At 39.2% G+C, this 13,131-nt stretch overlaps 1 protein-coding gene across 1 annotated transcript; it reads right to left on the reverse strand.

Moving 5' to 3' along the window:
• Positions 1 to 238: 238 nt before the first annotated feature.
• napbb (N-ethylmaleimide-sensitive factor attachment protein, beta b) lies at positions 239 to 9,559 on the reverse strand. Its single transcript, XM_026142820.2, has 11 exons — positions 9,347 to 9,559; positions 7,829 to 7,908; positions 7,464 to 7,580; positions 6,181 to 6,227; positions 5,726 to 5,803; positions 5,544 to 5,599; positions 3,811 to 3,895; positions 3,609 to 3,713; positions 3,460 to 3,528; positions 3,331 to 3,381; positions 239 to 1,359 (listed from the first exon to the last, which is right to left on the reverse strand). The coding sequence occupies exons 1-11, from the start codon at positions 9,445 to 9,447 to the stop codon at positions 1,258 to 1,260; spliced, it is 891 nt and encodes a 296-aa protein (XP_025998605.2). The 5' UTR covers positions 9,448 to 9,559; the 3' UTR covers positions 239 to 1,257.
• Between the last annotated feature and the right edge of the window lie 3,572 nt (positions 9,560 to 13,131).

A 13,131-nucleotide genomic window follows, 5' to 3' on the forward strand; every position in this document is an offset into this window, starting at 1 on the left:
TGCCTGACGACATCAGCCTTTTACAACAGAGGGGTAAAAAACTATTTAACAGAAAACCTTGAATAAGAAAAACTACAGTTTAAGCTTTTTTTTTTTTTTTTTAAATAGAAAACAAAATGCTATCATTTACATGTAAAACTTTGTCATGATGACACACACATGACAGATGAGGCCAGAGTACAAATATTATTCAAGATAAGCTAACCTGCTTGAGGTAACACCAAAGGCAACAACAGTATGGGATATAATGCCTTTATTAATTTCCATTTGCACAAGCATACTGATCAAATCCACAGCCCACTGTTATCCCACCTGGAAGAAGCTGGGTACACGGGGCAACTGACCCTTTAGTAAACACTTTGGTCTGGCTAACAATAGTGAAAGTACACAACACTGAACTATACACAATGACATGCTTAGCGACTGGCCATTTGCAAGGTTTACAGTGCAGTAGTAAACCTTCTATGATACGTTTACAGCACATAATGAGTGACTAATGATGCTCATCAGCACAGGATTACAGCCCTGGGTATAAGAAGTAAGGAGATCTGTGTCAGTGCTTTTCATTCAACAGTACAAACTCTAAATCGCAGCTTCAAACATTCAAAGTATCATTAAGTTGACAAATCATAAACAGCAGTAATAAAATTACCTATAAATGTATAACAGTCTACACTTAGTGCATATCATTACCCTCCCTGTGGTGATAAAATGGAAGCTAAATAAGAGTTTGTGGATGTAATAAATGAATTTTGCTTTAAGATCTTTCTGTTTCCATCTCAACAACACAAGCTAAGATAATGGTACATTCTTTAGATTCATACAAAGCATGAGAAACATTACATAATCTGTTTAAATATACAATAAACTAGATTTAAAAAAGAAAGAAAGAAGCTGCATCTGACTAGTAAACAATAACTGTACAAAACATGCAATATTTCTTATCAGTACTAACTTCAAAACAGAATACACTGCTCTGAAATCCCCCAGGACAGATTTCAAGAGAAAAATGTATGCAGCAATCCTCTAGACAGAGGTGAGGGCGAGAGGATTTACATTCTGACCAGATTCAGACACGCTGAAACAAAGACAGTGCTCTGAAAGAACAGCAAGTGAGCAGTGAAATATTGAAAAATCATCAGTGGACACTCCTATATACACAGTGAGGGGAGTGTAAGGGTGTGTGTTGGTTTGTGTGTTTGAAAGCATGCGTGATAAACTTTCCCTCCGTGCTGCGTTTCTACCCCGAGGTGTCTTTCATTTCAGATCCCCTTCATCGCCCTGGATGGTCTTTTTGATGCGCAGCAGGAGGGTTGTGTGCCACTGGTCCAGACGTGAGATTGAGTCAAACTCCTTTACCTGCATCAGGCAGACAAGGGCACACACAATAAGTGTTTCCTGCTTCAAATTAGGATTCCAACTAGAATGACCTGCTTTGCATCACCAGCACTCTATCAAAAGTGGTGCATTTTCACAAACAAGATCCTTTTTAGATGGTCCTTTATGTAAAAGGCTGTACTCCAAAAATAACCATGGTGCCTACCTATTGGTTTGTGGATGCCTGTTTTGAAGCCTTGCCTGACCATATTTGTACAACTACAAACTATCCCAGAGAAGTAAAGCAAGTGTGTAAGTTCATCTCTAAATGTTTTAAAGCATTCCCACGTTAAGCTTAACAACCGATATATGGAGCGACTGCCTCTTCTTCTCCCCCCCTCCCTCTCCTGTTGCTACTTCAATCATGAAACTGATCAATGATCAGGCGATCGGCTTTTCTGTCACGAGTCCGTCTCTCTTGTTTGTTTATCGCCCACTTTGCTCCAGAAAAAGGAAACCAGTGGATAAACAACAGCAGCACGTTTAAGCTTGATAAGCTGTTGTTAGAATGTATTTAATATTACTTTCTACACCAGGATCCTTTTCTACGTAGCTGACGGCTGGTAACTGTGCAGGGGCGGGTCTAGCAAAGTTTTGCCAGGGGGGCAGGTAGGGCATTAACAGGGAAAATTCTGTTGAAGAAAAATGTTGAATCTTTTTAATTATTGTAGAAAAATAATTGATTTCTGTGCATTTGTTTTACACATATATCAAATTAAAGTTGATTACATCGATTAAGCATCATGAGGCGGAGGGTGGGGGGTGGTTCCCCATATTTTTTTGTTGGCAATCCCATTAGTTAGGTTGTTTAATATTTCCGCCAAGTACTCTTTAAAATACCAGACTAGAGAGGATGGTGCAGGTTTAAGTTTATTAGACTGATCAGTATTGCTGAACTATGAAATATTTTGGGTGCAGTGTATTTTTTGCATTAAGGTATAATAGAATAGCTTTAGTGTTTTATTTTTTAAAACTTGAGTATGAACTTATACAAAATGCAGCAAAATATATAAAAAAAAACAGTTTTATTGATTCTAAAATACACTATATCAGATTCATATCTGTATCGGCAGATATCCAAATTTATCGGTATCGGACATTAAAAAGTGGTTTCGTGCCATCTCTAGTAAAGACCCTACAATAAAACCGAGAAACCCCCAACAACCAAATGACCCCACTTGAGCAAGCACTTGGCGACAGCGGGAAGGAAAAACTCCCTTTAAACAGGAAGAAGTTAGCAAACTATAACCACAGAATGTATGGATGTGCTACACAAACACAGCTACATGCTAAGTAGTGCTTAGTAACTAACTACTAGGATATCACTTACATAAACTGCACAACAAACTGTACATTGGTCAGACAGCTGCATGGTTGAAAAGTCAGCTCAGTGAGTTGAAGCCTGAAGCCCTTATAATTAAGCCTTAATATTAATTTACAGGGAAGGTTAAAAAAGATTCCTCTATACAGTTGTAAAAAGCAGTAAAATTAACCCAGGGACCAAAACAATTTTTATACCAGGCTGTAATTATGGTTATTCCTCCAGTACAGTCATGCGTTTTAATATGGGAGTCCGTGGGGACCGACTCATTTTTGGAACCAACCTCAAGTATCTATTTCAGGATTGGCTTAATTTTTCAGCCCCAAAGGTTTACACTTGGTTTATTCAAACTTCTGGCACGAGGACGCTTTTCGCTCTGTGACTCTGAGTTAATTTTAAACTGTCTTTTATGAGTTTAGCTGTTATGATTACCGGGCTGCACTATACACTACACTTTGCAACACATTCACATACAAAGTCCATGGAGAATTGCCGAGTTCCAGCCTTCAGCTTCCTTGAATGAAAATCTAACTAAACTACAAGTTGAAACAGTCACAAGCGGACGCCTACACTCTCCAAACGCCTTATTAAAAAAGAAGAAGAAGAGAGTTTTCAGTGTATACAAGACTTACTGCCTCTGTGAAAGCATCGCTGTTCTGCTCCTCGTGAGCCTCAAGGAGTTTCTGTTAAAACAAAGAGATGTAGGTCACTCATAGAAACTGAATAGATTAAGGGAAGAAAGTAAGCCGCTATCCAGCTACCTTCAACAACTTGCATTCTCTGGAGTCGGAAAAAGCCGGGAACATCTCCTCATACTTCTCAACAGCGATCTACGGAGAGGCAAAGTTAAAATTCTTCCAGAATTCATCATCCCAGATCCTGAGAGTCACTCACGAAGGCGTAAACTCACCTTAGCGTTGAGCTCATCAACGATGAAATGACAAAGAGCGGCTTTGAAGAAATACTCCTTGGCGCTGTATTTCAGCAGCGGGTTGTCCATCGTGTTGGCTCCAACCTGGATATAAATCCATATCATTCAACATTTATCAGAAATGTCAAAACTGAGTTAGGAACCTCATGCACAAATACAAAGCAGAGCACTGTAGACACACCTGCTCGTAGATCTCGATAGCCTTCTGGTACTGCTCCAACTGAGCGCAGTAAGCTCCCACTTTCAGCAGACACTTGTTGGCGGAACTAAGGACAGTGTGTAAACAGCACACAGTGAATCTAATGCAACCTGTATAACCATGAGGGCTGTTTGAAACCAGTGTTGCACAGTTTTCAAAAAGCGCTATGCTAAATTAGTTTCGAATGCTGATTTATTAATAACGAGTGCGTCCAATGCCACAGTTTTATGCAGTTCAGCCCACCTGGATAAGATTTGTTATTGGTTAGAGATTATTTAACAGCTGCTGATATTTTTAAACTAATACTGTTCCTGCTTTAATGGCTATCCTCTTTCTACTTGTGTAATGGATTGGACTATTGAACAAAGACTTCAGTAAACAGCTATGTGAGTGATCAATGCTTAACGCCAGTCAGCCACAACATTACAATCACAGACCGATGGAGGTGAATAACACTTGATCTTGTTTTGCTTGAATGTTCATGCAAAAAACAAGTATCTTAACAATCTTACTGCACCAGCTGGTAATGTCAGCTAAAGGGGAAGAAAAAAACTGCAGTTCCTCTAGTTCTCTATTTTATTAGTATGTTGCTTTGCACTTATCAGAAGATATCTGTCTGTGTGTTGCACCTGCACAATGTTTAAATGGAGCTTGCTAACAAAGCTTGCTGGGACTAGCTGGTAACTTAGCACACCACCCTTTTTGTCCATAAAACTAACATAGCAGCGGCAAAAATGTAACAAACCCATAACCGATGGTCGAAGTCTCACAGCTATGTCCATTTTCTTATATAGAGTCGATGCTGCAATACCTTCTGCAGCAACCAACATCCCTTTAGTGGCTCACGATAAAATAACCGACCCATCTTCTAAACCAGCGGTGTGACACATGAAGCCCACGAGCCAGAAATGGTCTTGCAAAGACTCAAAAACTGGACATCTTTGGAAAATGTAAAGGAGGGCATAGATTTTAAACTTTTATCTGTACTTTCATAAATTTTACAGTGTTTCCTAATAATAAAGACCTCCCCCATACCCATTCATACTACAGTAATAAAGTAACAGATAAGCAATTAAAAGACAAAACGTTACCTTTTTTTATAAGTTGAAAGAAATGAAAAACACAAATAAATAAAATATAGCTTTTTCTATTATTTTATACATTCATTTCTCACAATTGAAACTCAAAGAGTCATGCTGACTGATTTCTTTCAATTACTACAGACACACTTCCTTATTGTGAAGAAGAACTGGGACATATTAGAGAGATTGCACTTCTTTTTCTTGCATTAAGATATTTCAAGGATTAAATGTGCAGTTAATGTACATACGATGTAAGATGAGTTTGAAATCCCTGTTCTAAACTCAGCTAGTTCTCAATCCAGCTGGACATCAATCCAAGAAGGATTTAACTCTCAACCTGTCAGCATCCCAGCACCAGACACTAGAGAACATCTCCAGAAGCCTGTGTCCATGCCCTGATGGGTTAGAGCTGTGCTGAAGTTGTGAGGTTACTTATTTAATATTGGGCTGGTGGTTTAATGTTGTGGCCGACTATTGTAGACCTTTACAGCTTCGATGAGGGTGCACACATATATCTGAAACCTGAAATTACTTTTTGCTTTAATTTCTGAATTCAGAGCTGAAAAAACAAAAAACAAAAAGAAAAAACGACTGACAAAATCCAATATTTTATACTAGTAAAGGGGACAGTACCTGTTCGATTCTTCTCCTTTGTAGTAGTCTGCTGCTTGTTCATAATGTGCAATCGCCTTTACAGAAGACAAAGCAACAAAAAGCCCTTATATTTATATTTTCAATGTCCCTTGAAGAAAATTTGCACCATAATTAGTTTTAACAGTAGTTGGTAGTATAATCTGATTACATGACACCATTACCTTTTCAATATCAACTAGTTCAGACTCGTAGATCTCTGCAATACTGATGTGGTGTTTGGCTGCGATGGTAAATCTTCCCTGAAGGACAAAGAAAGGGGGGAAAAAATCATTACACACTGGATCTATCCAGACAGATGCCTCTCAAGTCAATGAAAGGTTCCACTCTGAGTGCTGAGAGGGGAGGTTAAGTAGCAGCCTGTGGGGCTCCATCTACAAGACATTTAAAAATCACCCTCTTTAAAGGAACATGAAGAAAAACAACAAGAAAAGGGCAAATTGGAGAACAACATTCAATAAACACAACATGGGCAGTGGATATGATGATACTGGCAGAGGTAGCCTGCTACAGCACAGATGTGTATGAGGGCCTTCGGTTATCCAGGTGATGGGACTTCTAGTACAGTCTTGGAAAAAATAAAATTACAAGTCACAATCAGACACTATAAAAATCTTACCATGTCTGTGTATATATCGATGGCAGCATTTAAACACTTGATTGCCTCTTTTAGCAGCATTAAGGGAAGAGGAGGGAACAGTTAGACATCATGTAAGTTTTCTCACACTTTCTCTTGCACAGCATCGTGTTGCACATCGGTATACACGGGATGTTCTTTCAGCGGGGTGAAATGGTGTGAGTCATACAATTATCTAACACGCTTTTCATAAAAGAGATTTCTTACCTCTTACTTATAAAGGTAAAATATAAAAATACTGGTAAACACACCTGTGGTATCAGTTTTAAAATCCTATGTAACCTTGTTCTCGGGTTATCACATTCACAAGATTTTCAGAAAACTTGATCTCTGAACTTGACCTCGAGCTCAAGGTCACCGGGATTCAAACTTGTCCGGGGTTTTTAGGAGATGCAGCTATGGTATGAATTTGACGACAGTACCCCACATCAACAAAGAGAGTGACATCAGTCACAGGTAAATACCATGCAGCTCAAAGAAACAACCTTACACAACACTGCGAACAAGCTGCTTAACATGCCAACATCAAAGTCACAGCAGGCTGACAGTGAAACCTATGGAAGCTTTTGTTTCCACTACTGACAGAAGAAATTGCAGGCTATTTTCTCAAACCTTTGAGTTAGTAAGATTAAATTTCAAGTTAGCTCTGCCAATCAAGAAGCTCAGTGAATGACACCTTTTCCTTGTTACCTGGAAACAGATGGCAATGGTACAGACACATGCACACGCAAAATTGGACAGTGATAGCATCATTGAGCTACCAGTGTACATTAAACATGAACATATTGCAGTTGTGCAGAAAACAATGCCAGGCGATTCAGCTAGCAACACAAAAATTCATTTGTAATTCATGTGGCTTTCACGTAGCACCTTCAGAGCTTCCTTAATGACAGCGCCAACTTAAATATTTAAGTTACGTATCACAAAAATTTGACTTATAACTCAAACGTTTGTGATACGTAACCTGAAATTATTTATTTCTTTGTGGAACGAAGCTTCCATAGAAACCTTGTAGCCTAAAGCTCAGTCTAATGCATGATCAATAATCCATTCAAGAAAAAGATGATTTTGCTCATGTGAATGCAGCATTTTCAGTGAGAGAAATAGTTCATCACCCACTAAAAAAGCCATTGGGATGAGTGATTACTGAAAACGCTGCATCCAGATTAACAGAATCTGCTTTCTGGGCTCCACAATCAACACTTCATTCATTTATACAGTTGGAATATAAAGAGTATTACATATGATTAGCAGCCTGGTCTTACCATTAGGGTCAGACTTCTTGTAAGCATTTCCAGCATCGATGAAACTGGTGGCACAGTCGTGTTTGTTCTGCAGCTGCATATGGAGACGTGCGGCCTTGCAAAATGCATTTCCAGCACCTGGAGACGAGGGAGATGCCAAACTGTTACACACACACACACACACATACATACTGCACACTTTGGATTTAGCTGACACTCTTAATTATGCGCATAACTTGAACCCAACTTAAGTGTGGCACTTTCACAAAGTTTGCAGTTACAGCGCCAAAAAAATAAATAAAATAAAAACTTGTTCAAGAGAGCAGCAAAAGTGAGTGGAAAATTTTAAGGTGTGGATGTCATAAGCAATAATCAGTTCATCGCACCGCTCCAGTTCTTGACCATCTTGAACATGTTGGCTGCTCTGCAGTACATCTCACATGCCTCTTCCACTTTGTGATGTCCCCTAAAAAAATATATTCATATGAGGAGAAAAACAAGAACACAGTTTTGAATTTAGTGCAAATGTTCATTGCATTTTGTTTATGAAAAGGACGATCATGCTGAGCTATATGTAAAGACACACTATTGTTAGATTTTCCACTAAGATGCAATGTTTGGCTTGTCCTAAATAAACCTTCTACACAGGCACTATAGAGCTCAATTCCTTTTGACAGCCAGCAGACCCCTGGGAGCTCCCTGTAGTCGTAATCATACTCTGGCCATTCAATCATGGCAGAGGATTACATCATTGCCTGGCCGGCAACAGAATTAGCAATATGAAGCCTGGCAATGGTTATCCTGGATAAGAACTGCAGCGTAGTAACATCTGGGGCTCATCTGTGCAGAGGTTTAGAGAAAAAAAAAACCACTGAGTCACACGGGGCTATCGCCGAAGGTTTTTTGCATTAAGAGTCTAAACAAACAATATTTTTTATTCATTACCGGATAGAATATACACACGTTTGCAAGATTTAAATAAGGTAATGCTGATCTCTTCTGGGGTCACTGACAGTGGCAAAAGATTTGGATAGAGCTTCTGTAATGACGACCATTAGGAAAGCAAGACGCATGAATACAGGTACAGATATAAAAGAGAAACGTTTATTTGGTTAGAACTGGTCAGATAAACCAGAGGGTGTGAGTTAGGAGCTTCCTAATCAAAATACACTTCACCCCTCCTCCAAGCGTCCTCCATAGTTTATGTATAGCATGAATCTAATGACAGCATCTGCCATTGCTATAGTTATGGGGATTAACGAGGGTGTTGGTCACAGCTGAAGGCAACCATTAACTGTAGTTAATGCAATAAATTCACTCCTCTGCGGATTACATCAGGATTAGATGATGTGCTGCTGCTGGTGATTTAACTCTGATTACGTTGTTTTCTATTTTTTTAAGTCCTTTTTATTTTGGGGGGTATTTAATTAAGAAACATGATCCAGGACTTGCCATTAAACTGATTTAATAGAAATAAACAGTTCAATGACATTAATGAACTTACCAGCACACTGTATGTGTAAGCTGACATAACAGGCAGTATTAAACAAAGGAAAGACTTACAGCTATAGTAAATAAATTAGATATTTTAAGCTTGCTAAAACAGTCTGCTGCGTAGCCTCAAGGCCAGCGCTAAGTCTAGCAGGAGGTCGTGATCTGCTGGCTTGTTTACAAACCTAAAAACAGCTAAGTTAGCTAACTGCCTCGCAGGTACGATTGCGCTGCATGTCATCTTCCTCTACGTTAACAATCAGCTAAACTTCTATAACATTTAGCCTGTTCACATACGGACACCTCAGCTAGCTAAGTGAAAGCAAGTGTGAATGGAAACAGGCTCCGTGCCAACTTTGCCGCTGACACTAAACGCTTGCTAGCTGTTGTTCTTTGGTGCAGTGCTGTCTTACCCTCCAAACATCCCTCCCAAAAAAGAACCAGACGACTTGACTTTTTTGTCAGCGTCGGCCATAAGCTGAATAGCTTCCTTCTCTTTCCCAGAGTTGTCCATTTCTTGTCTGTAGTTGGGGGAGGAAAAAAAGCTAACAGTTAAGCAGAAAACACCCGCAGAGGATTCAAGTGTGTACAGTAAGGATTACAGTCGACGGGTTTATTTAGCGTAGGCGTGCACAGCTAGTGGCTTAGGTGAGTGCCGTGGCATCACGGGAGTTGGAGTGCTTTACGCCCCAAACTCAGCAAGAGCCGAGGCAGAAAAGAACTACAACTCCCAGCCAGATATGAGCAAATTTTCTTATGTCCGTGTTACGTAATATCTTGTGCCAAATTACAAAATAAATGTTGAATATTCGGCTTATTTTTTCTTAATTCGTTTTTTCTGCAGCATTTAATTAAAAAAAATATAGTTAAATAATAAATAAAATATTTTTGTCTGAATTTAGAAACACAACAATTAGTGTCCTTTGTGTTTCTGTACAGCAGAGGGCGCGAAAGCAGTGCAACTGACTAATTATACTATAAACATTTTGACTTTCCTAATTATTCATTTTGCTAAATGAAGCTCAAACAACTTTTTGTTGCTGTTGTTATTTCGACAAAACTTCAAATTGCTTACATTATACTGTGCGTGTGCAGTTATGTCCTTTTTTTTAACTAAATTAAACTGTAGAGGGAAACGTGCATTTGGAAAATCTAATTCATTTTATGGGTTCAGCAAAACAATGCCATTGGGTACAATTAGACTTTGACTCTATTCTCCTGGTGAATGTAAATTCTCAATAAGGGCTTAAAAACAAACTGTCGTAACATGTGACCGTACATAGCCCCCTAGCTCAGCTGCTCTAACATTTATAAACTGTTAAGATTTCTAAAAAGTGTGAGAAAGACACTATTGTGATCGTCCTTTTTCTGTATTCAATCCTTCCAAGTCGTACAACAAGGCTCTCATTCAGAGCTGGTCAAACAGTAGGTTACAAATGATAATGCTTGTCATTTACATTATACAATACGTAATTACTTAAATATTAATTGTAACCAATTATGTAACAACAGTGAGTGTCTACAGCCAACTGCAAATGACGGTGGAGGCTCTGTCATGGTTTGTCATGGTTCATTTCAGCCAGTGGTGTTGGGGATCTTGTGAAAATTGAAGGAATTATGAACAGAGAAAAGTACACCAGCCTTTGATTGGCCGGGGCTTCAGTTTTCAGCATGAAATTCCAAACACACTACCAATGCAGTAAAATATCTGGATAGAAAAACACATACTGGACCTTAACATTACTGAAGCAGCGTGGGATCATTTTGACAGAGATCATCCAAAGAAGCCTGGGGAAATATTCCTGCAGACTACTTAAAGAAATGACCAGAAAGCTTCCCTAAGAGATCTGATGAAGAATAAAGGTGGTCAAACCAAATACAGACTTTCAACTTTGTTGGAACTCTGCAAACTCCTTTGCCTTATGTACTCTATTTTCAAGGATATTTGTACATTTTCATAAATTGCTGACCCTATTTCCTGTTTCCTTAGCAAAATATAAAGAAACGAGGCTCTATCAAGGCTTAAGCACAGTGTTGTAGGCTATATATATGGATCAAAGTCTGCATACAGCAGCAACTTGTATGTCAAGCAAGAGTGGGAAAACAGCTGGTGCCCTCATATTTCAATGGCTTACAAGAGCAGAAGTCAGTGTGGTAAGCACTGTTTGCTGTCCCTATATTATCTGGATATGTCTGACTCTCATTAAGTATAAAATTTGTATATTAGATATATTATTAGTTAAATTGTTAATATGTTAACATATTAACATCCATCCATCCATCTGCAAAGTGTTTTGTTCCGGGTATGATGAAAAAGCAGTCCCTTTTTATTCCTGAAAGATTATGGTGTCATTGCATAGTTTGTCCAGCAGAGTGCGCTGCAGCTCTGTTGTTTACAATTCTGCACCGTTTGCAACATAACGATGATATGGAAGGACTTTAAGGACATGGGTGGTGTCCTTAAAGCACAAGAGAATAGAAACAACTTTATTGTTTGTCACAAAGCAGCGGAGAGAAAAGTCATCAGTGACACCGCTCTAAATAGAAACAAGTAACACAAACACTGATAAAGGGCATCAGAGTTAAACATCAGTCTGTAATAATACAAGGATATAACATCATTAAAAAAAATTATTCAAAATATTTACAGCTGAGGGATAAACGATCCTCTGTTGACCTTTGTCTTAGCCAAGGGGACTCGATTATGCCCGCCTGATGGTAACAGCACTGATGGAGATGATGCAAGGGGGTTCTGTGTGGTCACATGGCCTTCCTAGTAAGTGACCCAATACCACTCACTCAGACAGCGGTGCTTGAATAGAACCTGTTTTCTCACCAGCCTGTTTGGTAATCAGAGAGTGTTGTGTATAACAGTGAGGCTGTACCAGGATGAAATCAGAGTCAGTGACAGGCGTTAAACCAGTCATACTGATATAAAATCTAAGTATCCTCAGCAGGGCTGGACTGGGACAAAAAATCGGCCCGGGCATTTTGACTAGAGACCGGCCCACCAGGATAAAGATTGAAAATGTGACGTCATTCAGGGGTAAAACCGCAAAGGATTCTGGGAACTTGTGGCAAGAGGTACTAGCGATAAAAAGAAACCCAAAAAATGCCAAGAAGCTGTTGTATTATTAACTGCAATAGCTGGTCGCATGACAGCCACGGGAAGCCGACGGGTAAAGAGATCGTTTTTTTTTATCGGATTACGTCGTTGAAGAGAAAATTTTTAAGCCATGTTTCCGAAGTAAGAGCCGACGGATGGTCTGGATATACCAAATATAACGTCTCAGAACACTCCAGCTCACATGTTAGTCTGCTCCAAGCATTCCCACAAAGGTCAGAGTTTTGTTGTAGTTAATGCGTCACTTTTCTTAACATAATTGGTGATATAGGTTACAAGCAAGTCTGGCGCTGAACAGAAATTGTCGCGCTATGCTCCTTTGTTTATTGTGCATAAATAGTGAATTGTCCTGACACAATATTGCGTTTCGCTTCTGTTATTATGGTACATTGACAAAAACATATACTTTTATTCACAGGGTAAAACAGTTGTTTTGTATCACTAATTGTCCAGTGCGATTACAGCATACAATATTATTGTCACTGCTACATTTCTGTGATGCTACCAGAAATTATTTCCACTACTAATTAATTACCGTTGAGCTCAAAGGTTATATTAATAAACGGTTAACGAATGTGTATTTATGAGGACGATTTGTGAGACTGGTAAACTTATGATATGTACGATGGTCTTTCGTTCTACACGGTGCATTTCAAGGTCCTGCACCCATCTGTCGGTAAACTGTACCTGGGCTTGTTGCAGTGATCTGAAGTTACTAAACTTCACGAGTGTATGCACTCACTCCAAGAACCTTATAATTATAAATCTGAGCGTGGTGAAAGTTGAGCAGCACGCTGACGTCTTTTGTCCACTCTGGGTGCTCCTAAGGGTCTGACCCTTTCACTCCTTTGATTTTTTCCTCGTATTTTTCTTTGTCTTTTCGTCGAGTCTGTCTTTGTATGGACCGGCATTGTTCTCCTTTTGTTTTGTACATTCCTTTTTTGTGCGGCAAAGAAAAAACAAGAAGGTATTGGAACCGGAGAATGAACGTTTTGCGGTGCTGCAAACGCTTGCATTTGATGCGGTACTTGGATTGTTTTGCCACGAGTTCCCGGCATGCAATGCGCGAAAATC

The sequence above is a fragment of the Astatotilapia calliptera genome, chromosome 15, assembly GCF_964374335.1.
Source record: "Astatotilapia calliptera chromosome 15, fAstCal68.1, whole genome shotgun sequence".
NCBI classification, from domain to species: domain Eukaryota; kingdom Metazoa; phylum Chordata; class Actinopteri; order Cichliformes; family Cichlidae; genus Astatotilapia; species Astatotilapia calliptera.

Excerpts from the sequence above, each read along its gene's own strand:
- napbb (XM_026142820.2), bottom strand. The coding sequence starts at position 9,447 with ATGGACAACTCTGGGAAAGAGAAGGAAGCTATTCAGCTTATGGCCGAC. Across the intron at positions 5,804-6,180 it reads TCGATATATACACAGACATG|GGAAGATTTACCATCGCAGC; the intron begins GTAAGATTTTTA and ends TTTGTCCTTCAG. Across the intron at positions 3,714-3,810 it reads CTATCGAGATCTACGAGCAG|GTTGGAGCCAACACGATGGA; the intron begins GTGTGTCTACAG and ends ATTTATATCCAG.